The 22,193-nt window shown below is 38.3% G+C and overlaps 1 protein-coding gene across 1 annotated transcript in view; it reads right to left on the reverse strand.

Annotated features, from left to right (window-relative positions):
- THSD7B (thrombospondin type 1 domain containing 7B) overlaps positions 1–22,193 on the reverse strand; it is a 918,476-nt gene that overhangs the window by 565,123 nt on the left and 331,160 nt on the right. Inside the window, exons 4-5 of the mRNA XM_036886655.2 lie at positions 13,759–14,007; positions 443–612 (exon numbers count right to left, since the gene is read on the reverse strand). Coding sequence (XP_036742550.2) covers positions 443–612; positions 13,759–14,007 — 419 coding nt within the window. The remainder of the gene's footprint in view (positions 1–442; positions 613–13,758; positions 14,008–22,193) is intronic.

The following is a 22,193-nucleotide window of genomic DNA, read 5'->3' on the forward strand; positions in this document are numbered from 1 at the left end:
TAAAACTTGGCAATAAGTAGTGGATTCTTGACATTTGAAAGTAATGTGTCTGTAGAAATTCCCATATTCACACACACTCACACACATACACACACAAAATCACTCTTGGAGAAAAAATAGAGCAACTAATTCCTTACCGACTCACTCCAGCATTCCAGTGCCCTGGCTTGTAGCATTCATTTATGCTACAGATCTAACGTATATTTTCTCATTTAATTTTCACAATGATCCTTTGAGGCTGATGTGATTATTACTATTATTTTTAACTATTCCAAACTATACTGCAAGTAGCAGAGCTTAGAGGTGTTTGCAAATAATCAACAAAAATATTTAATCTGTGAATGCTGAGGGTTGCATAAATCAAGGAGACCATGAGGAGAGGGAGTTGGAGCCGACTTCCCTCCCCACCGGCAGCACCGTCCGTCTCCGGAGGGGCTCCTACCTTCCTGGGCGCTGTGTGCGGCGGACGCCGGCGTGCTCTGGGCGCAGTACACCTCCCGGGTCTGGATCCCTCCGCCGCAGAGGGGTCCTGTCACGTGCCGGTGGGGATCCCGCTGCTGGAGCAGGAGAGAGACTTTGCATTCCTTCCATTCAGAGGTCCTCCAGGAATACCTGTTTGATTTGATTTATTTAAAAGAGAAGGAGTGAGGAAAATATAGAATTCTAAAGAAAACTTAAGTCATGACCTCAAGTGTGCATAATTATATTTTTATGGCCCACCTTTTAGCCTAAGAATAAAGAAGTCCACTGGCTTTGAATATTGAACCCTTTCATTTCCTAGAGAAAAATCGCACCAGATTATCTCATGGCAGTAGCACAGGATGAGAGGAGTGAAGGCAATGTAGATAAACAAGGACTATGTCTCAGCCTTGAAGCTATAATACAGTGAAGAATTAGAGGAAGGGGTTGGAAACCAAATGAGCTTAATTCACAGCAGGTGAACCTGTCCTGGGGCTTCACTTCACATACTTCTAGATGACTTCGTATGAAAGTTAGCCTTTCTTTTTTAACTAATAGGCTATGTATGAATGTGTGAAGTTCAGAATATATTATTTTAGGTGGACAGAGATTTAGTCCAACTTTCCAACCTTCTTGATACAGGAAAGCATTTCTGTTTGACCCCATTGGGATTTAGGTATACATATTAAAAATGGGTTAACAATGAGCCACTATATTTAATTGATGAGTTTTTGTTAATGCATGCAGACATGCTGTTATTTAAACTGACTTAGGACTATGTCCTCCTGGTTTATACCTGGTTAAGGTACATACTAACAGACACATGCAGGCACACAAGGGAAGAAAACACAGTGGAGTTTGTAAACAACTTGCAGAAAACAAAACAACCAAAACAACACTGTACTCAGACCTGGAGAATTAGTTCAGACAGAATCTCCTTTTGTGGGCTGTATCAGCATTCCTCAGCCTGCAGCATTAACATCACCCCACAACATTCACATAAATACCAATAGTCACATTAACTTCTAGAACAACAAAGAAAAACTAAGAATATTCTTATATCTGCTGCCCTGTTTCAGGTTTTAGGAAAAACTCATCAGCTCTGTGATTATTTATAAGGAAAAAAAAAACAGCAATAAATATAATCATGTGTCACTAAGATGCTGGCCTTTATAGAAATTAGAGTAAAACTGAAATCAGGTTAACAGATCAAAATCAGGCAGCAAATCTCTAAGATACGTAATGAATGCCTCTCTAAGAACTTCACAATGAATGACATTATTCTAAAAGGCTTGAAACTGGAGAATCTTTAGTCTTGTGTAAAGCCCATTGTGGTTAGTAAAAGGATCTGGAGAATCCTGTGGGATTTGCTGTAACACAGTTATTCTCCCTGGGCCCCCCTACTTCATTTCACATGGTTTTCCAAGGCTTGAAAATTATTCAGTAGTCTGAGCAAGAGTTTGGAGTGCAGAATTCAGGTCCTGCTTATGCCAGGTGCATTCAGACAACAACTCGTTCCTAATTCCTGGGCACCGAAGATGGACAGAAGCCCTCCCTGAGTCAGTCCTGCTGCAGAGGTGAAGCTCCAAAGCCCTTTCTCCACAGCAGAGTTCCCACCCTGTTCTCTATGGTCACTCAGGCAGAAGGCTTGGCCCTCACTCTCCTAGCCTCAGGGTACACGTAGCTTTGTAACCAGGGCCAGAAACGAGACAGGGGCGTTCTGGGGTGCACAGCTCCCAAGTTCGTATTCTAAACCCTCTTTCTCCAGAGGTTCCCTAGAAGAGCTCTCTGGCTATTAAAAAGGGGATCAGACTCAGCAGCTGCCTTGGAGGCTCCTATGACACAGTTAGAGAACAAGAGAGGTGAGGAGGGGGTAGTGTGATGGAGATGAGCATGCTTTAACCAAAGTGACCTGGGCCTTCCCACTTACTAGTGTCTTGCCAATGGGTTTCTACGCTGGGCAAGTTCACTATGGAGTCAGTGTGACCAAAGAAATGACAGTAGAATGTTCTTGGGGTGAAAGGGTTATACCCAACTTTATTTCCATGGTGGCAAGTCAAACACTAAAATCCTGTCCACTCAGAGCAAGTCTGCATGCAGCAAGCCGGTCTTTGCCTCTGGGCCTCTCTGTCCACACAGCTGTCTCAGTCTCTGTCCTCAGCACTGCCACCACTTCAGCCTGTGCTCTGCTCTCCTGCAGCCTTGCAGCTGTGCCACTGGGTTGCCCAGAGCACTGGACTGAACTCTTTATATACAGAGTCAATAACAATGTATTACCCACACGTGTGTAGTCAGCAAGCCAACCAGAGCCAGGTGAGAATCCTGGCCACAGGAACTTTCATTTTATCCACAATAGGCATGTGCCTTTGGTCCTATTCTCTTTTGTCATCAGTAAAATGGGGATAATAATTCCAAACATCAAACCTGGCATATAATAAATGTTCAATGGACATGAATTCCCTTTCTTCTTATGTCCTTCTACATGGGCCTTTTGCCCCTTTATGGCTGCCACAAAATGAACACACACACACACACACACACACACACACACACACACACACACACACACACACATACTCATTAACATTGCATCATTTTGGTTTCAACAAAAATCCTACTATTTAGAGATCCAGGAATGCCATGGTCTAACTTCCAGCAATGAAAGTTCAGCAAGAGCATATGAAACACAGAGTTTAGAATTATAACAAATCTGAATAATTTGTTTGCTCATTTAAAAGGAATGGGCCATGCTGTATAAACTGCTTTTTCAATTAATTTATCATGACCCTGTATGAATTAGCAGTGGGAAAATTTGAGAAGTCATTATAGAGAAAAATGACAAGGAAAGAAAGTCTAATGACATAGTTTTTATAAAATAACAAAAACCCTCTTGGGAGCTCATTAACTAAAACACCCAAATTCCATTCACTGGCAAACAACAAATTCTCTAAAGAAATATAAGACATTTATCACTATCACTATTGTTTACCACCTCACAGAAAATACTGATTCAGCAAGTGGTATAGGAAAAAGCACACCAATAAAGGACTTCAATATTCCTTTCTAAAGTGTGGGTTTTTCACAGCCTTTCTTTATCTTTTTCTCTTTATTTTCTTCAAAAGCACTATCTGTCTAGCCACAAATCACCTGGCAGCCATGAAAACTGAACATCCTGAACTCCACCAACCTGGGAAAATGTCTGTAGGAACTGACAGAATGAGAAATCAAAGGAGTCCACTCAGCTAAATGTTACTGGCTTTCTCCTTTAGAAGTTGTTATAGTGAGGGTGCTCCAGCCTCCGGACAACTTTGCTTCCGGACTGCCTGGGATATTCTATTTAATGGCTAGGTCTGTGTCAGAGACCAAGCTTTTTCCAATTTCTCTCTCCCAACTCCGATGCCTTTCAGCACATCTTCATTTGTCCTTTGGCTGAGAAGGGAAATAGGCGGTCTCCAGTCAGAGTCCTACCCGCTGTGGATGAGCAGCACTTTGAAATCAATTATGGAAATGCCCCAAGTAGAGTAGGCAGCCATGGAATGAAAGAAATTAGTCAATCCTCATAGCCCCTTACCAAAGTGACTGGGTAGGATCTATTTGCTTTTTTCAAAGGGTCCACCTGAAGAAGAGAGACTAGGCATTAATTTGCTTGGGCTCCTAGAGTCTCATGACATATTACCCAAGTTATGATAATAACCACCAGTATTTTCTGCATATCTACTCTCTGCCAGGCACTGAACTAACAAATTTAGGTGCAAAAATTCATTTAATCCTTCTTACAACTCAATGAGGAAAATATGATTTCCCATTTTACAGATGGGAGAGTTGACATAAAGAATGAGCCTTCCAAGGTGATGTAATTAAGTAAGTGAAACAACAGGACTCAAAGTCAGGTTTATTTGATTCTGAAGCACATCTTCTTAATGAAATAACACTGTGGTAGATGAAAACAGTGAATGGCAAAACCAGTGAAATGCAAACAGAAGACACAGAAAGCAAGTTCAGTAGATAAACAGGTAGCTACCCACCTCGCCACAACGAGGACAAGTAAATCCTGGTCTTGGTCTGAGGAAGTGTGTTCTGGACTGAAGCATAAAAAACAAAAAAATTCCCTGTGCTGGTGACAAAGATATTGTCAGTGACAACTGATTGATAATATTTCACACTGCCAAAAAAATCTTCCAGTCTCAAACACAAATGCAGTTTGAGATTAGTTCATAGCCAGTTATTTTATAATTACAGCATTTTGGTCATGTGGGGTCAAATCAGCACTTTCAGGTTATAATTTCAAGTTAAAGAGAGAACTAAAAATAAGCCAAATAAAGGAATCTCTGATTGTAAAAACTGAAATTCCTACAAAATGGTGCAGGAGACAACTTTTTGAAGAGGAATGCCTTTTTAAGACCTTGAAATCAAATTTCCTATATTGATCCCTGGTCATTAGAATCTTAAGTAAAATGGTCATCACCCATTCATGTGAGAACCACTCCAGTGTGTCCACTATTAATGAGAGAGCACACTGCCAGCCACACTGGAACCCACACCTTTGGAAGGGTAATGCTGATGGCACAGTTTCTGCGTGCACAGGGGAGACAAATTGTACAAGAGTATTTTAGTTAGCATAAAGATATATATGAGAGACTGAAGGCAGGGGCTAAAAAGCAGAACTCCTTAGAAAAAGAAATAGGCCTGCTCAGATAGTAAGTGAATTACTAACTCAACCATGCAGTCAGTCAACCTTTCTTTGAGTAAGTAATTCTTGAGCTCCAACTATGCACCAGGCAGGGTTTCAGACAAGAGCAAGAAAAAACACCTGACCTTGAGAAGATTACCTTTTAGGGGAGCAGACAGATAGAAATGCACCAACATATAACATGGCATCATAATGTAGGGAAGAGAGAGGGATGGACGAGGAGAGCTATTTCACTGCCAGGACCAGGGAGTTCTCAGAATCCGGAATAAAATGAGGGAATGAGCACAAGAATATTTGGGCAAGGAGTGTTCTAGAGAGGAACATATTTAAAGGTCCCAGAGAGCAAAACTGCTTTCCTTTTCTAGGAAAGTACAGAAGCCAGTGCAGTTGGGACAGGCAGGTCAAGGTGAGGGGCTGGGAACATGAGGTGTAGTCAGGGGCCAGACTATATAGGGCGCCCTCTAGGGCAGAGTAAGGATTATGAGTGTTATTCCAAATGTGTTAGGAAACCATTGCAAGGTTTTGAGGAAAGTGGTAACAGCACGATGCAACTGAAATTTTTAAAGGACTCAGGCTGCTGGGTGAAGAACAGCCCATGGGGGATGTTTAAGGGGGGGACAAATTTGGAAGCCTTTGCCAGTCTAGCAGAGATGACAGTGGCTTCAACTGGAACAGTCATAGTGAATGAGCTGAGAAGGGATCAGATTCTGGGTATATTGAAGATAGAGACAAACTTCTAATGGATCAGATATGGAAGAGAGAGAAAAAGGAGTGAAGAATGATTCCAAGTTGTTTTTGCCCCAAGTATTAGCAGCACAATTTCTTGGTACTGAATTTTTAAGTGAGACAGCCCAGGAAAGGGGAGAAGAACGCAAGCGTTCATCAGTGCAACCACGATTACAATTGCAAAATTGGTCTTTTCCTCATTTGCCTCCTAGAATCTGCTTTCTGACTCTTTCTCCCATGCCTGAAACTCATTGCCTAATTTCTTCATATGTCCCCCATAATTTAAGTCTACTCTTAGGAAATAGTAAATAAATGTACCCACATGATACATTTTAAAAGTTAATATTAAACATGTCACCATTTTAAGGAGGTATATACAGCTTTAAAGAAGAAACCAAGATTGAGTCAAATAAATAAATTTCTAATAGTAGAAATACATATTCCCATCAAGAGATAATAGAAGACAAATTGTGGATTAGGAAAAGCTACTCAAGATTCAGAAATTCAATTGCCTAGGTAGCCAGCTTGTCTTCCTGAGAGTGAAATTGACTAACCCAAGGACTCCTGCACTCAAAGCTATTCTCCAAATTGAAGGGGTCAGGGCAGAGGCATAAGAAATAAACTCACTGCTGTGAAGCAATGAGTAGAGCCATCCTAAATTAGTAAAGCCAAAATTAGAAAAGTAGGCACATCCAGTGACTATTTTTTAAAGACTTCCATCCTAGTAATGTGACATAAAGTGATTGTAATAGCAATAGGATGGCAGGACCATCAGTTCTGTAGCAACCTCTGCCCTTTAGAATGCATGCTTTGTCACTTTCATAAGGCTGAGAATTGCTTACAAAGTGTGGCTTTCTTTTCTCCTCTTCTAAAGACTTAGATTTAAAATAAGGAAACATGGAATAGAATCTTAAATGATTTAATGATGACAGATTGAAAGATTAATTGCATTAGTTAATGGTCATGTTTTGACTAAGCACGTATAGATTTGCAAACACCCTTGGAACTGAAACCTTAGCGCAAGGTATTCAAATTAAATGTGTGTATATTAAAAAATCAGTGTTTTGCAGCATGACTAATTTATGATAATGTCTTCTGTCCTTTTACAGTTGTAAATGCATTTAGAATAGAATTAACTTGTCATTTTTTTTTGCTGAATAGATGACCAAACTAGAGGGAACAGATCAAGCTTTATACATTTTATGCTCTAGTAATTTTTTATTGAATAGAGTGTGACTATTGATTATGGAAAGCTACTCTGAAGTGCAAAGCTCTTTGCTCTTCAGGAGATGGCTTTGTTAGCCAAACTACACATATGTATTATTAATAGATTTCTATCACTATGCACAGCACTTGACAGTATGTTAACTTTCTTACACGAACGGGAACAAATCCTCCATCCAGGAGGACTTAAAGTGGCACAATGGGGACTCATGAAATAATGGGCACCAGCAAAGGATAGACTCAATGTAAATGGATCAGACTTCTTCGGTTCAAACAATTTACAGATTCTTTGAAATTGTTTCTTTTCTACAACAGATTCTCCTGAGGGTTCTAGGTCATGAGTCCTTTACTTTTCCAGTGCTGCAGAAAAGCTGCTTAATTAAAACAAGTTAGAAAATAAAGCTTACTTCAAGGATCCAGTAATACATTTAACAAACATTTATTTTGCTCCTCTTATGAGCAGGCTGTTAGGTGCTGTGGTAGATGATCAGTAGGACAAGACACAGAACATGTGATCGGTGATACACATGCCATTCTGTTCTGGAAGGCAAACTTTTAAAAATTCAGATTGCAGTATTTTTGAAGCTACTCCTAACCAATGAAAACAGGAACTTTTTATCTGGAAAACCAGATATAGTTAGCAGAAGCCAAGTGGCCATTGGGGACCACATCAAATCAAGCTTCATGTGTCCATCCCTTCCCTGCATAATTGTTTTTATTTAATCTCTTTGATAGTGCCAGTTTCAGTTGCTCTTCCTAAGAAACGACTTTGAACCCCTCACACACATTATTTAATAAACATAAGCATGGGATAAAGTACCCTGTGCATAACATTGTTGTGAAACTGCTCTACACTTGAGCATCACTTGTTATTCATCCATCCATTGTTAACTGATAATTTACTATGAGCCAGGCACTTTTAAAGTTGTACCCATTCTAATGTAGAAGAAAAAAGTAAACAAACAGAAAAGTCATACCCGTAAGTATGGGATAATGTGTGGGAATAGCAGCAACTGTTAAATACTCTTAAAGAACGTGGTTATCATGATCTGGATGCTCTAGTTTTTAAAGAGTATATTACAGATGGTCCTTGACTTATGATGGTTCAACTTAGGATTTTGCAGCTTTATGACAATTTTAAAGCAATACACATTCAGTAGAAATCCGTACTTCAAATTTTGAATTTTGATCTTTTCCCTGGACTCACAATATGGGTTATAATTCTCCGTTGTGATGCTGGACAGTGGCATCAAGCCAGCTCCCAGCCTGCCAAGTGATCATGAGTGTCAACAACTGATACATTTACAACTACTCTGTACCCATGCAATCATTCTGTTTTTCATTTTCAGTATGGTATTCAATAAATTACATAAGGTACTTAATATTTTATTATCAAATAGGCTTTATAGTAGATGATTTTGCCCAAGTGTGAGGCAAATGTACCTGAGCACATTTAAGGGAGGCTAGGCTAGGCTATGATGTTTGATAGGTTAGGTGCAATAAATGCATTTTCAACTTACAATATTTTTAACTTGTGATCAGTTTATTGAGATGTAACCCCATTGTAAATCAAGGAAAATCTGTATATAAGATTCTTAGGAAGAATAAATTAATTGAACACAGACAAATTTGTCAGTTTCCTGAATCCTCCAGCAATCAGTGCAGTGACAGGTCGAAGCAGATGTTGAGCGCAAACCTCTCTTCCTGACACGCCAGCCCTGTTTCAGCACTTAGTCTATTTCAGTGGGCCAAGGAAGCCAACAACCAAGCCAACTGTCACTGGCCATCCTTTCCCTTGGCTCTATCTCTGGTTTCACTAACCATCTAAAGAGATCCATCAACTAATCCCCAGAGGTTGCCTGAGCAAGAATTTTATCTAGAAAACCTAAAATTGGGTTCAGTGCCCTCGAGATGTTAGGGAGAAATAGACTAGTCACAGGGGCTTATATTACAAGGAAATCAAAGTGGAAACACAGATTAGATCTCTTCTTCGGTCACTGTCACCTTTTAATAGGGCTGCCTTATATTCAGTTTCAAACTCTAAATGATTATTTAAGAGGTAGAACAGCCATTTTGGCATAGAAGTTGTTGCCTCCTGGTGAGGTGGAGGAAGAAGCTGGTAGGTCACCCTAGTTGTCACTTCCAAGAAAAATGTTGGCATCTTTCATAATCTTGTTTGCTTCGGTGTCTTCAGTCAGAATGCGCTCTCCATTTATCCATTTAAGCACAAGAGATCTGAAGTTATAGTTGTTCTAGCTTCTGGTCATGATATTTGATATTAAGCATTTAAAATATTACAGCCCCTGTGTCCTGTCTTTCCTTACACTACCTAGTAAACAGGGCCATCTTATCATTTATGGTTAGAATGCTTGTAACCTTCCTTTTAGTTGAGATGTAGGATTTAATACTTTACATATTAATCAGGACATAAGAAAGGACCCAGGTTTTCTTGGAAAGGATCCAAGAAAGGCTCTCTCAGTGTTTTGAGGCAGAGAGTTATGTACTGAGTGGGGTCATGATGTCCAATGATAGGAGATGAACACACCAAGAGAAAAGGTAACAGGTGACAGGCAGGTTCATCCTGTCTCTGTCATTTCTATCGCCACCCCATAATACATGACATGAGTTTTTAGTGTTATGTTGGAGGGAGACATAAAATCCCAAGTAGACTGTTTAATACTGGAGGAAGTGGTTTCTTAAAGCCTATATGTCTTGACCAAAAGAGCATACTCTTGAAACATGCTTAAGGCTGTCCAATGCTATGCCCCTATAGTTCTAAAACTTCCCAAGTAGCATAACATAGACTGGTCTCTGTCTCCTTTCAAGTGAACTTAAGCTAGTTGCCCCCAAGTAACTCACAAAGTGGTCTTGTTTTAGAGAGCACTTGTAGAAATGGGCTCCCCTTGGTCACAATTCCTTTCATGGAATCATACCTTAGGGACCAACATTCACAGTGTCTAGAGCTAAAATGCTGATCAGAGGAGTCCACCTGGTGCGTGAGCATCCCCAGAGCTATGCAGCTAAAGAACTTTCTGAGTATTCACATGTAGGAACCAGAGCACTTGTCTAGCTCACCACTGTTCTTGGAAAATTCTTCCCCTGATCACCTGGATGGTTAATTTCCCCCCTTACTTTAAGTCCTCCTTCCACCCCCAAATTGCCTAATGATCTTGTTTAATTCTGTAACCCGAGCTGAGCCCCCACCACTGCATTCCAGAAGCCTCTGTCTTTACCCTGTTCTAAAGTTTATTTCTCCCCCCATGGCTCATACACAAAGTATATAATTTATTTTATTTGTTATATTTATTTGGTACATCTTCACTAAAATTCGAGTCCCATAAGAGGTAGGGAATTTTGTCTACTTTTCCCCTCAGGTATTGCAAACATTTAGCAGAGTGGGTACACAGCAAGAGGTGAATGTATATTTACTGAATGAATGAACACATATCACATATCCTACAGCAAAGATAGTGGAAGGGTAAAAGTCGAGCTGCATTTAAGAGTGTTTTTAAAACACACTATTAAGAGTTAGAGAAATGTAACTTTTCTGCTGGGGAGAAATATGATAAATTAAATTACTTGATGCATATGAATTGCTCATGAATTCTGGGAAGGGAGAAATGGGCATTTTTGTTCCCTAACAGATTTTTTGTTTCTATTTCCCTGATTCACAATGAATTTTAATCACTGATGGTCAAACTAGAAACAAAAATTAGTACACAGCATTTATGCCTTCCTGTGGTAGAGGCCACAGCACAGATTTCAGACAAAGAAGAATGTCAGCCGATGTTAATTTTGTCGTTATCTATGCATTCTTCTTTCCACAACCAAGTGTAATCACTAGTTAACACATCATTCTCCCTAGAAAACCCTGGTTGGTATTCAGTGAATTTTCTAAGACTCTTATTTTCTTAAAATTCATTATTTGGGAAGGTTTAAAAAAAAAATTGAACTCAGCAATATTTCCAAATAGCAGAACTAGATGGTCAAATTCATCTCCAGTGAAACTTGTCAAACCCTGTTTTCAGATGTTAAAGTCCTATCCAGTAAAAACCAATGCAATAATTCATGTTGGCACATCTTGAGTTATTACCATTCTCTATTATGTTGTTTGGAAAAAAGAGTGATACATATGAATACATACATATATATACATAAGGGTATATATATATATATATATATATGTGTGTGTGTGTATCTGGGTATGTGCATTCACTGTGACTATCATAACAGTCAGTGTGATATAATGGAAAGTGCACTGACTTTGAAGCCAAATGATCTTCAGTTTGAATGTGAATGATACCAGCTTATACCCCTTTTTCTCCCAAAAGTGTCCTGTATTGGATGATGAACTCTGTTATTCTAAATAATCCTTATAATACCTCTGATATAGTTAGTGTCCAACAGTTGGTACTCAATAAAAAGTAGTAATTATTTAACAAATATAGATGCAACTCAACTTTCTCAGCTTCATAACGGAGGCACCACTCTGACTTACCAGACAATTAATAATCGTTATTAACAAAGAGAAGAAAAAACTGGAGGGAGGGCTCTAAATCAACACACTGTTGAAAATGCCAGGAAGAGGTCACTAGCCATTCATAGTAGGAATGAAGGAAAAAAGGTACCAGTGTCAGGGTCATCATTAAACCTAGATTCTGTTCCTACCAGCCTAACACTGAGAATCCTTCTGAATTATGCTTCCATAGGAAAAAAGATTTCCAAATTATCCAAAGGAAATAAATTTCTACTACATAAAATTAGTACAGTATGCCTTCCAACGAAAGGAGGGATTTTCTTTCTGAGGAAATTAACATACCTGCAAATAGCAACAATAAGGGTCCCCTATTTTTCTAGTGCTTCCTATGTGCTGAGCACTGGGATTGACATTTTACATACCTAGTTTATAGGTTTTCAACTTTCAAGACAGGCCTTATAATTAGATACATTTTATTGAAGAGGGAAATGTCTTAGACAAGTTGTATAATTTGTACAGGGACACACAGCTAATAAGTGAAGATGATGCCATTTTAATCCAGGTCTGTCCAAGCTCAAAAGAGGCAGAGACCTCAGGTTTTACATTGTTTCCAACCCCATGCTCTGCCACAAAATTCATGTTTTGAAAGATTGGACACATAGCCAACACAATTAGGGAAGACCCTGTTAAGACAGTGGGTTGAGAATCTATAAATTATTATGAACTACATCTACCTTCTCTCCTTTTGAGTTAAGGAGTGACATGAATCTAAGGGGCTATCTTAGTAAAAAGTGAACAGTCAGTATGTAAGGAGTACATTGAATCTATACTGATTTCAGTGGTGAGGCAGAGAAAGTGAGTCGCTAAGAATCTGATAAGAAGAACTTGTCTCATTTCCCCCCAACCCCTACCTCACCTCATACAATACTTATTTCAGGTTTAAGGAATAGCCAGGCCTATCTGCATCACCTGTTTAGTTTGTAACCCACCTACCCTTCACATATCCCCAGATGATCAATTTCTACAAGAAGGTATTTTTTGCCTCATTTATTTTTCAGTGGGGAAATGATTCTCAAATATTAGGGATTATCAGAAACTATAGAAAGGTCTACATAAAATAGGTAAAGGTGATTTAAGAGGTACAAACTTCCAGTTACAAAATAAATAAGTCACAAGGATGAAAAATACAGCATAGGGAATATAGTCAATGATACTGTAATAACTCTCTGTAAGGTGACAGATGGTACTACACTTAACCGTGGAAGGCATTTCATACTGCAAATCAATGTACAATCACTGTGTAGTATACCTAAAACTAATGTAATATTGCATGTCAATGATACTTCAATTAAAAATAAATATATTTAAAATAAATAACGTAGCTACATATTCAACAGCTATAGTCCAGTGATGGTGTCTAACAGGAATTACTACAAATTTATCCACAGCAGACTTCTAAACAGCCAGCCCACAATGACTTCTGTCATTATCAGATTGGGTTCATCGTGAGCAACAACTCAGAGGAAAATACACTGGAGAGCTTTATCAAGGGCTATACAGACAGGCAAAATAGAACCAACATCAAGATATTAAAATATAGCTACTAATCTATGTCAACCCTTTTCCCAACAATCTCTCTCTAGGGACTCTGGACTAGAAACAATGTCACAGGGTGGTAGTGAGTTTCAGAGACAGACTGCAATTGAATTGCGGTACTCCCACTCATGAGCTGTGTAGCCTCAGGAGTTACTCAGTCTCTCTGAGCATCAGTGGCCTCATTTGCAAAATGAAGCTGCTATGAATGACTTCACAGGTTGCCATAAAAATTAGGTGTGACAGTCAGGTAATGGTAACTGTGGTTACCAAGCGTTTATTAGGTTCCAGGTGTGGGGTGAGTTAAGTGTTGCTAGTTGATGAGTAGACCAAGGCATGGGCCTTGAGTCCTTGCTGAAACTCACATAATTAGAAAGTCACAGAAATGGGACTGGAATGCAGGGACTCAACACAGCCCACTGGATCAACACTTACTCACTGTGCGATACTGTCTAGCAGGGAACTCTATACTGAGTCAGGAGTCAACAAAGATGAGTCACAGCTGCTGATATTATCGTTAGCATCCCTATGCCACATGGAACATGATTACATAGACCACTGAGCATTCACAGCAAAGGATGCACAATACCTGGGACATGGCTGCAGAAGTTCTTCTTCGACAATGCAGGCCTCTTTCTCAAGAAGTTCAGGGCACTCCTTCCCGCCTCCAAGAGGAACGCGCTTCACATTCCGGCTCCTGCTTCTGAATCCTGGTGAGAGACTCCCTGAACGACATGTCTTGGAGCAGGGACTCCAGGAGGACCACTTGGCGGTTTCGCAGTCTTTCGGCATGATGCATGACTGGACAGTCAAAGGGAATGAGTCTTGTGTGCAAAGGCTGAAGGAAGAGAGGCAGAAGACAGTAGGACATAGATTAAACAGAAGCAACCAATGTGATGAATGGCCTTTATGAAAAAAAATTATAAAAACCTGAAATGTGGTATAAGCTTTCAAATAGGATTTTTAAAAATTAATCATGAACATTATGGAAGGACATGTATTTTAAGAACGTACACCACTTCATCTGCAGCTGTCAAGTTGCTTCACTCCCATGAGACACTGACATGGGGGTCCACCTTGCACCTCGTCCAAAGTATTATCAGAAATAGTGGAGTTTCTTCTAATGTGCTTTCACCCATGACACAGCCCACAGTTACCATTGGCTGCCTCATTCTTACATGCCACACACCATGCCACCCGCTACAGGCACCTCACAACAATCAGATGTGCACATGTATTATTATCCCCATTTATAGATGAGAAACCTTGGGCTCAGGAAGGCTAAATCATTTCCCAATGTCAAGTAAATCTAAGTGTAAGATTTAGAGTATGAATCTATCCATTCCTTTAAATTCTGGACTATTAAAAAATAAACAGATGTGGTTTTATATTTCCCTACACTCTTAGGCTCTGAGTGTCAACTGCATCATCTGCAAAATTCAGATGCTATCAAACACTAACAATCTAATTGGGAAACAGATAAATAAAAAGATACTACAATGATGTGATGAACTCAGAATAAAAGCATTTATAATAATGAGGAGAAACACTGCTGGGGCAGTGATGGGTCTGTCACCTGGGAAGGTGGGGTAAGGTGTGTTTGAAGAGAGAAAGAATCTGAGTTGCATTTGGAAAGATTAATAGGAGCTTCTCAGATACAGAGAGAAGACTATTTATTTTAAGTCAGGGGAACAGCCTATTTGAAGCCTTTATATAAAACTCTGTGGGGAGTGGAACCAGTGGTGTGCTAGGGCTGGATACTGGCAAATGCTAGAAACCAAGCCACCACCTCGACCCTACCCTGATGCACATCCTCCAAGAACTGGTGGTTAAGCATTTACAAGCACACCAATGGAGGAAGAGGAAAAACCAGTTTGTCAACTGTCATGAATTGGTCAATTTATAAAGCATAAAGGGTAAAGAGGAAAGAGGGTAAATATTAGGTATGAAAATTCTTCGGAAGGGCTAAGGATTTTGAATTTCATTGAGCATTAAATAATTTTAAGTGTGACAAAATCAGTGAGACTCATATAGGAAGATAATATTTCAAGTAGTAATTGGCATTTTTCTTCATTTTTTTTTTTTACTTTATTAATGTTAGTTTTCCCATTATTCAATCAGAGGCATCCATTACTTTGGGGAAGAAAGGATAATTTTGACACGGTGTAAATGGAAGAAAGGAGTCACTGTTTAAAAACTGACTTCTAAAGTTGAGCCTATGAAACATGATGGAATGAGGGGGCTATAGACAGGATTTGGTAATGGTACCTATGTATGAGTTTAAAAAGATAAAATGTTTCCAAGTTTCTGACTTGATAAACTATGTAGATAAGGGAGCTGCCAACAGAAAAATGGATAGAAGTTATAGAAGGTGGTGTGCAGAGGAGAATAAAACATGTTCAAAATTGAGTAAATTAGAGTGAGATTTCCATATTGATACCTGTCATGAAGCCACACAGCATTAGTGTGGCTTTCAAAAGTCATAATGACATAAGACAAACCTTTGGTCTAGTATTTTTTTAAATTCAATTCAGATCATATTGTTCTCTTCAAAATATAAAAACTAATGTATGCCTCATTAACATTCCTTACTATAATGAGACATTTGGGGAGCTTCAGAAGAAAAAGCACATCCTCTTGGAAATGCCCCCACGTCCATCAGAAAGCACGATCTCTGTGCAAAGTGGAGGTAGGGAGAGAAGGACCACCTCACCTCTTTCTGCTATATGAGACAACAGAAAGCTGTTGGTCAACAAGAAGCTTTTGGGTTTTCACTTTTCAAAATTGTCATTAGCATGGTTCAAATTGGCATAGAACAAATTCAAGTGTTAGTAAACCCCCAGTACTTGGAATGTGTCTGTATTTGAAGACAGTCTTTGAAGAAGTATTTAAGTTAAAATGAGGTCACTAGGAAGGACCCTAATCTAATCTGAATGGTGTCTTTATAAGAAGAGATCAGTATACACACACACACACACACACACACACACACACACACACACACACACACATTCACACACACACAGAGGGCCATGTGATACACAGAGAGAAGATAGCCACCTGCACACCAAGGAGAGAGACCTCAGCAGAAGTCAGTACTGCTGACAACTGGTCTTGGACTTCCAGCCTCCAGGACTGTGAGAAAATCAATTTATGTTGCTCAAGCCACTAAGTTTGTGGTATTTTGTTAAGGCAGCCCTCACAAACTAACACAGAAATTTAAGGTTTTTCAATCTGTGTAAGTTTTTAGAAAATGGGTTTCAATTTCCAATACGGAATTTTTTCTTCCCTTTATAAGAAAGGTCGCACACTAGGCAGTTTTCACTCTATAGTTGAAGTGGTGCTTTCGTTTTCCCCATTTACCAGCTTTCACTCTGGGTTGCTCATCTTCCATAAGCTGACTTTTCCCACTGGACCAGCAGAAGAGATAATAAGACTCCAACAGTAAAAGCACTTGCATGGAGTTGCAGGGATTAATCAAAAGCTTTTATATTTTTGAAAACGGCTCCTAATTCTTGGAACCAGGACTTATTTTTAATGTTATGTTTATTAACCCACCTCCTTGGTTAAAAAAAATCATAAACACTATTATATAAGGTTCCAGTCTCATTTGATCAATGATAGTCCATTTTACTAGAAAAGTAGCAGGAGCACTAAAGACTGAATCAGAAATTTTTATCCTGAATTTGCATCACAGTACATTAGCATGACCTGAGTCTTCTGGCTCCCTAGTTTAACAATCTGTGGGGAAAAAAAAGAATAATACAATGTGATCTGCTCACCCCCGGAAGTGGGGTAACTCTCAGCGTAAGTAGAATCACCCTACCAACTTAAACCCATAACAAAGACTATTGCCCATACACAGAAATAGGAATCAATCCTTTCCCAGAAGGTGGTGTGCCTTTTTAATGAAGCAGACATAGACTGTTTATTTGTCTTTAAAAATAGAGATGCTACAGTAATTATGCCTCCTTGACATTTACAGAGTATATTGCCATTTGTAAATTACTTCACAAGTATTCAACTGTAAAGGAAATCTTTGAAACTAAAAATTACTCTAGTAATTCCTACTTCCTCTGAAAGTATAAGGATATCTCTTTACTTACAAAACAAGGACAAAAACTCATAAAATAAAAATCCACAGAAAGATATTTTCACTTCATTAACACTTCAATTACTACTTCAAAATTATATTGAATATCTCAAACATTCAAGGAAGTACAGTAATATAATAATTACTCTCAAACTTTACTAGAAAAGGCTATTTACTTCAGACTTTGTTAAATAAATTTAAAAATTACAAATTCAGATGAAGTCCTGTGTTTTTTGTAATCCTCTTTGCATCTCTTTTCTCCGGATACAGCTACTATCCCGAAATCAAGTTCTATTATTCTCCACAATGTTTTTACACTGTAACTAAATATGTATCTGTTTATAAATAGCACATAGCATTCACTTTGTCTTGCATACTTTCAAAAGTTTTACTTAAATGTTGTTTTATTGTACACATTACTCTGGAAATTATTTTCTACACTTAATATTATGACTTCTAGATATATCCATGTTGATAAATGCAGATGGTATACATTCACTTTTATTAGTGAATTATATTCCAATATGTGTACATGCAATTTATTTATTCATTCTACCATTAGTGCACCTTTGGGTTGTGCTGAATTTGTTATAATTCCACAGAATTAAGTATTGAACCTCATTTTACATGTCTTTATGTGTTACACATGTGTTAAAAATATTCTCTAGTATTTTTGCCTAGATTTTGGCCATAAATATTCATGTGCTAGGTATTATTAAATTTCTTCTTTCTATAGGCTCAAAACTCTTGGTATTATCAGACATTTTCCAAAATGTTAAAAAAGTGAATTTGTTTCTTCAGATTACAATTGGCTTTACATTATCACATTTTAGTGACTACTCTGACTCCCCATTCTATGAATTGACCATTCATCTGTTTGTCCATTATGGTAGGCTGACTAATGCTCCCCAAAGATGTCCACATCCTAATCCTGGAAGCTGTGAATATGTTACCTTACATGACACAAGACACTTTATAGGTGTGATTACTGAGGACTTTGAAATGAAGAGATTATTTTGGATTTTCCAAGTGGACTGAATATAGTTATTCAGTCCCTACAAGGGTCCCTATAAGAGGAAAATAAAAGGGCCAGAGACAGAGAAAAGATGTGATAACAGAATAAAAGGTGGAAACAATGTGAGACCATGAACCATGGAATGTGGACAGCCTCTAGAAACTGGGAAATGCAATGAAATGGATTCCCCGCACATCCTCCAAAAAATCATAGAATATTGTCCCCATTTCAGGATTTCCTAACTCTTAGGCTTCTGACCTCCAGAATTGTAAGATAATAAATTTGCATTATTTTAAACCTCTAGTTTGTTATAATTTGTTAAAAGAATCAATACGAAACCAATATATCCATTTTTCTATTGGTTTATCTTTTCTTATTGAATTTAAGAAGTATGTTCTCATATAGATAAATACATATATAGATGACAATAAATAGATATATAGATTCCAGATTTGTTCTATATGTTGTATACCTTATCCCATTATTTTAGTTTTAGTTTTCTTCGTAGTGTCTTTTTGTGGTACTCAAACATTTTAGTTTGCTTTTCAATCTTTCCCTTTATAGTTTGTTTTTATGCCACACTTAAGATTTTTCCACTATTCCAATGCCATAAAGTTGTGTTCTTTTATTTTTTCTTCTTGAAAATTTTAACATTTTCCCATTTCATATTTATTTAATCAATCAATTTGATATACATTTCCATGTGTGGCATTTTATAGGATTTATTTTAGAAATGTCAACACCGAACACATTTGTCCTTGTTTAATTTAAATAACTTTCTGGTATTTTTTTCTCTATTTTCAGTGTGTTTTTCCTTCAAAGAGATTTCCTTAAAATTATCTTTGAACTTTTAATTAATTTTTTATACATTTGTAATCAAATTTTTAAAGTCCAATATTTCTTTAATTCCTAGTATTCTTTTTTAATATTATCCTTTTATTTCATGAGTGTAACATCACATTTCATGTCTTTAGCAATATTAATTTTGACTTGTTTTTCTTACTTCATTCCCTGCTCTCTGCATAAACTTATTTGGTTCTGAGTTCCTGATTTCTGTTTACTTGGTCTCACTGTTTCATACTGGACTTAGCTCAATTTCTGATCATCCTTGGCTCTTCAGGAGTAGAATGAGGCACCACAAACACGGACTGGAAGCTATTTGATTATAGGTGGAGCTCTTCAAGTTATAAACATTACTATTGGCAGACGATGCAATACTGACCATTTTTTTGAGACCCTCAAAAAAAATGTTGTTCTCCATTAGTCTTTACTCTTCAGTTCATCTTTTCCCCAAGTTAGGAATTCTCCTCTTTCTTAAGTCATTGTATAGACCTGGCTGTTACAAAAGCTGGTTGGAAAAAGGGAGCTATCAAGGCACTTCACAAACTACTTATGGATAGGTTTTCATTTAACCCCCATGTTCACGGAGTGATGTTTCACACTTACACTATGTTCTGTAGGTAAGGAAGTAATTTTTAGGCACGTTGAACATATTTATTCTCTCAGTATTTTGGTGCCTATAATTCTTAAGTCTTTCAAGAATCTTGTCTTAGTTAGAATACAATAGGTATACTTTGTTAACAAATAAACCCTTAAATCTCAGTGGTTTAATACAGTGTTTGTTTTCCTTTTGCACACAGTGTGAAGCGGTTATTTAGCTCTCCTAGAAGGTACTCATGTATCTGAAGACTCCTACTCAGGATCCAGTTTGTATTCATCTTCTATATTTATAATCTAGAATCCTTGCCTTCCAAATTCACTTTCAGAAAGGGGAGGTTGAGTAGGAGGATGATGCAAGGTGATGTATAACTTGAGTCTAAGAGTGACTTACATTCCTTTTGTCTACATTTCATGGACCAAATCTCAATCAAGTGGTTCTGCTGTAACTGCAGAGAAGACAGTGAACTATTTCTCTGTCTGCTATATGAGAGGCAAAAAAGGTGATAAACTCGCAGCTTTGTGTCTGATAAAGCTGAGCCACGTAAACTAACTTACTTCTTGCACATCTTCCAAATAAAGGTGAGCTTTCAGCTTTCTAAGGTCTGCAAGGTAAATTACCATTCATCTATCTGTTTTCCAGCTCCCAAATTTTGTTGGCATCTCTGTTTACATGTTATATTCATTGCTATTATATTTGTCCTTGAGAGTTTATGCCTTTTTTATTTCTTTACTATTAGTTAACAGTGGTCCCAGAATACAATAGTAATAAATGGTGATGTTCATTCTGCCATATACAACCAGAAACCTGAGAAGTTATTTGACACACAGCTTTGCTAAAGCCAAATAATTATCCAGACTATAAACCAACAAATTCTTAGAGCTAAATTTACCCTATACATGAAAAAATACTGGTGAGAAGTAACTAAAAATGTGTGAAAAAATATCAAATAGCAGAAGTATTTTCATTTCCATTAATCTTGTTCTAAATTATGCATTTTTTCCCAAAATATGCTTTACATTTAAAAAGTTATGCATTACACTTAAAAGTTATTTTTCTTAAGTGAAATTGCAACTAACTAAGAAAGTACTTCAGAAACCTTAATAACTGTAGGCCATTTGAAAGCATAGTTATTCTAATTATTTAGTAAAAACACTGCTTATCCATATGGTAGTATCTTACCCAAATTAGAACATAATAACAAGGGAACAGTTTATTCTAGAGCTTATAGATTGTAACTTAGAGAATCGTTGCAAGATTGCATCATGAAAACACCACCAGGAATAAAATGTGAATGGAAAAATTAAGAGAAATGAACCAGAACTGAGATAGACTTAAAAGAGAATAGATTTGGGAAATCAGATGGAATATGTGCTATTTATTTTAACAATTTTGACACCCAACTGTTAGCATTTTTGTACTACCAAATAGGAGTATCTGAAAAAAAAAATGATTACAAGAAGAAGAAAAACATACACATACTAAATGTTATGTGAAATCCCTGGATGTTTAAAACTAGACTAAGAAGTGAGCTGCTGAGCACTGGATTAAAGATGGTGGCATGAGAGGTGAAACAGAGGCCTCCTCACAAAACCACATATAATACAAAAATATAGTTAATACAGCTAATCCTAAAAGAGCAACAGGAAAGAAGGCTATGCCAGACTGCAAACACCTGGAGAAAAGAACAGACTTAACGGAACAGGGATACGTATGAAAGCCATGATCCAGCAGGACCCAAGCTCTTCCCCCACCCCAGGTCACTGGCAGAAGACAGGGAAATGGAACAGGGAGGGGGTGGAAGCTTAGGACTGCTGAACACCCAACCCTGGAAATCTGCTCTGGGAACATGAACCTACATTGCAAGGTGCTCTGGAAATTAGTGGGGTTGGAAAGCTAAGACAGGCAGACTACCTGGAGAGACTGATATTCCAGTCACCTGTGGAAAACAGGGATCCAAATCAGGCTGCTCTGGGACAAAAAAAAAGCAAGCAGTCTGAGACATTTCCTAACAATGAGAGGGCTGCAGAAGGGGCAAGGATTGCACAGAGCTTGCTGATCAGGAGAAAGGACAGGTGGACAAAATAGTCCAGATGCCCTCTGTCCAACAGGTCGGGAACTTTTAGGAGCTTCAGGCACTTCATCTGCCTGGCTGGCTACGCAGCTCTGAGGTGCCCCACTGTGATATGCAGAGTGCTGAGCCTTCCTCCCAGCCAGCACCACCTCACAAAATGGCATCCCCTGCTGTGGTGTCATGCCATCAAGAGGGAGGCCCCACCTCCTGCAGCTACAAACTCAAAACAGAGGCTTACAACTGTGCACTCAGCCCACTGGTTCTGGCAGTAGATACAGGCACAGAAGCTGGGAATCAGGAAACAGATATTTCCTCACCCCAGGCACAGCACTGCTCCCCTGTGACCCTCAACATCGCTCCAGGGGCTGAGCAGCTCCAGAGACTAGAGCTTCTGGGCACTAGAG

Source organism: Manis pentadactyla, chromosome 8, assembly GCF_030020395.1.
Source record: "Manis pentadactyla isolate mManPen7 chromosome 8, mManPen7.hap1, whole genome shotgun sequence".
Classification (NCBI taxonomy): Eukaryota; Metazoa; Chordata; class Mammalia; order Pholidota; family Manidae; genus Manis; species Manis pentadactyla.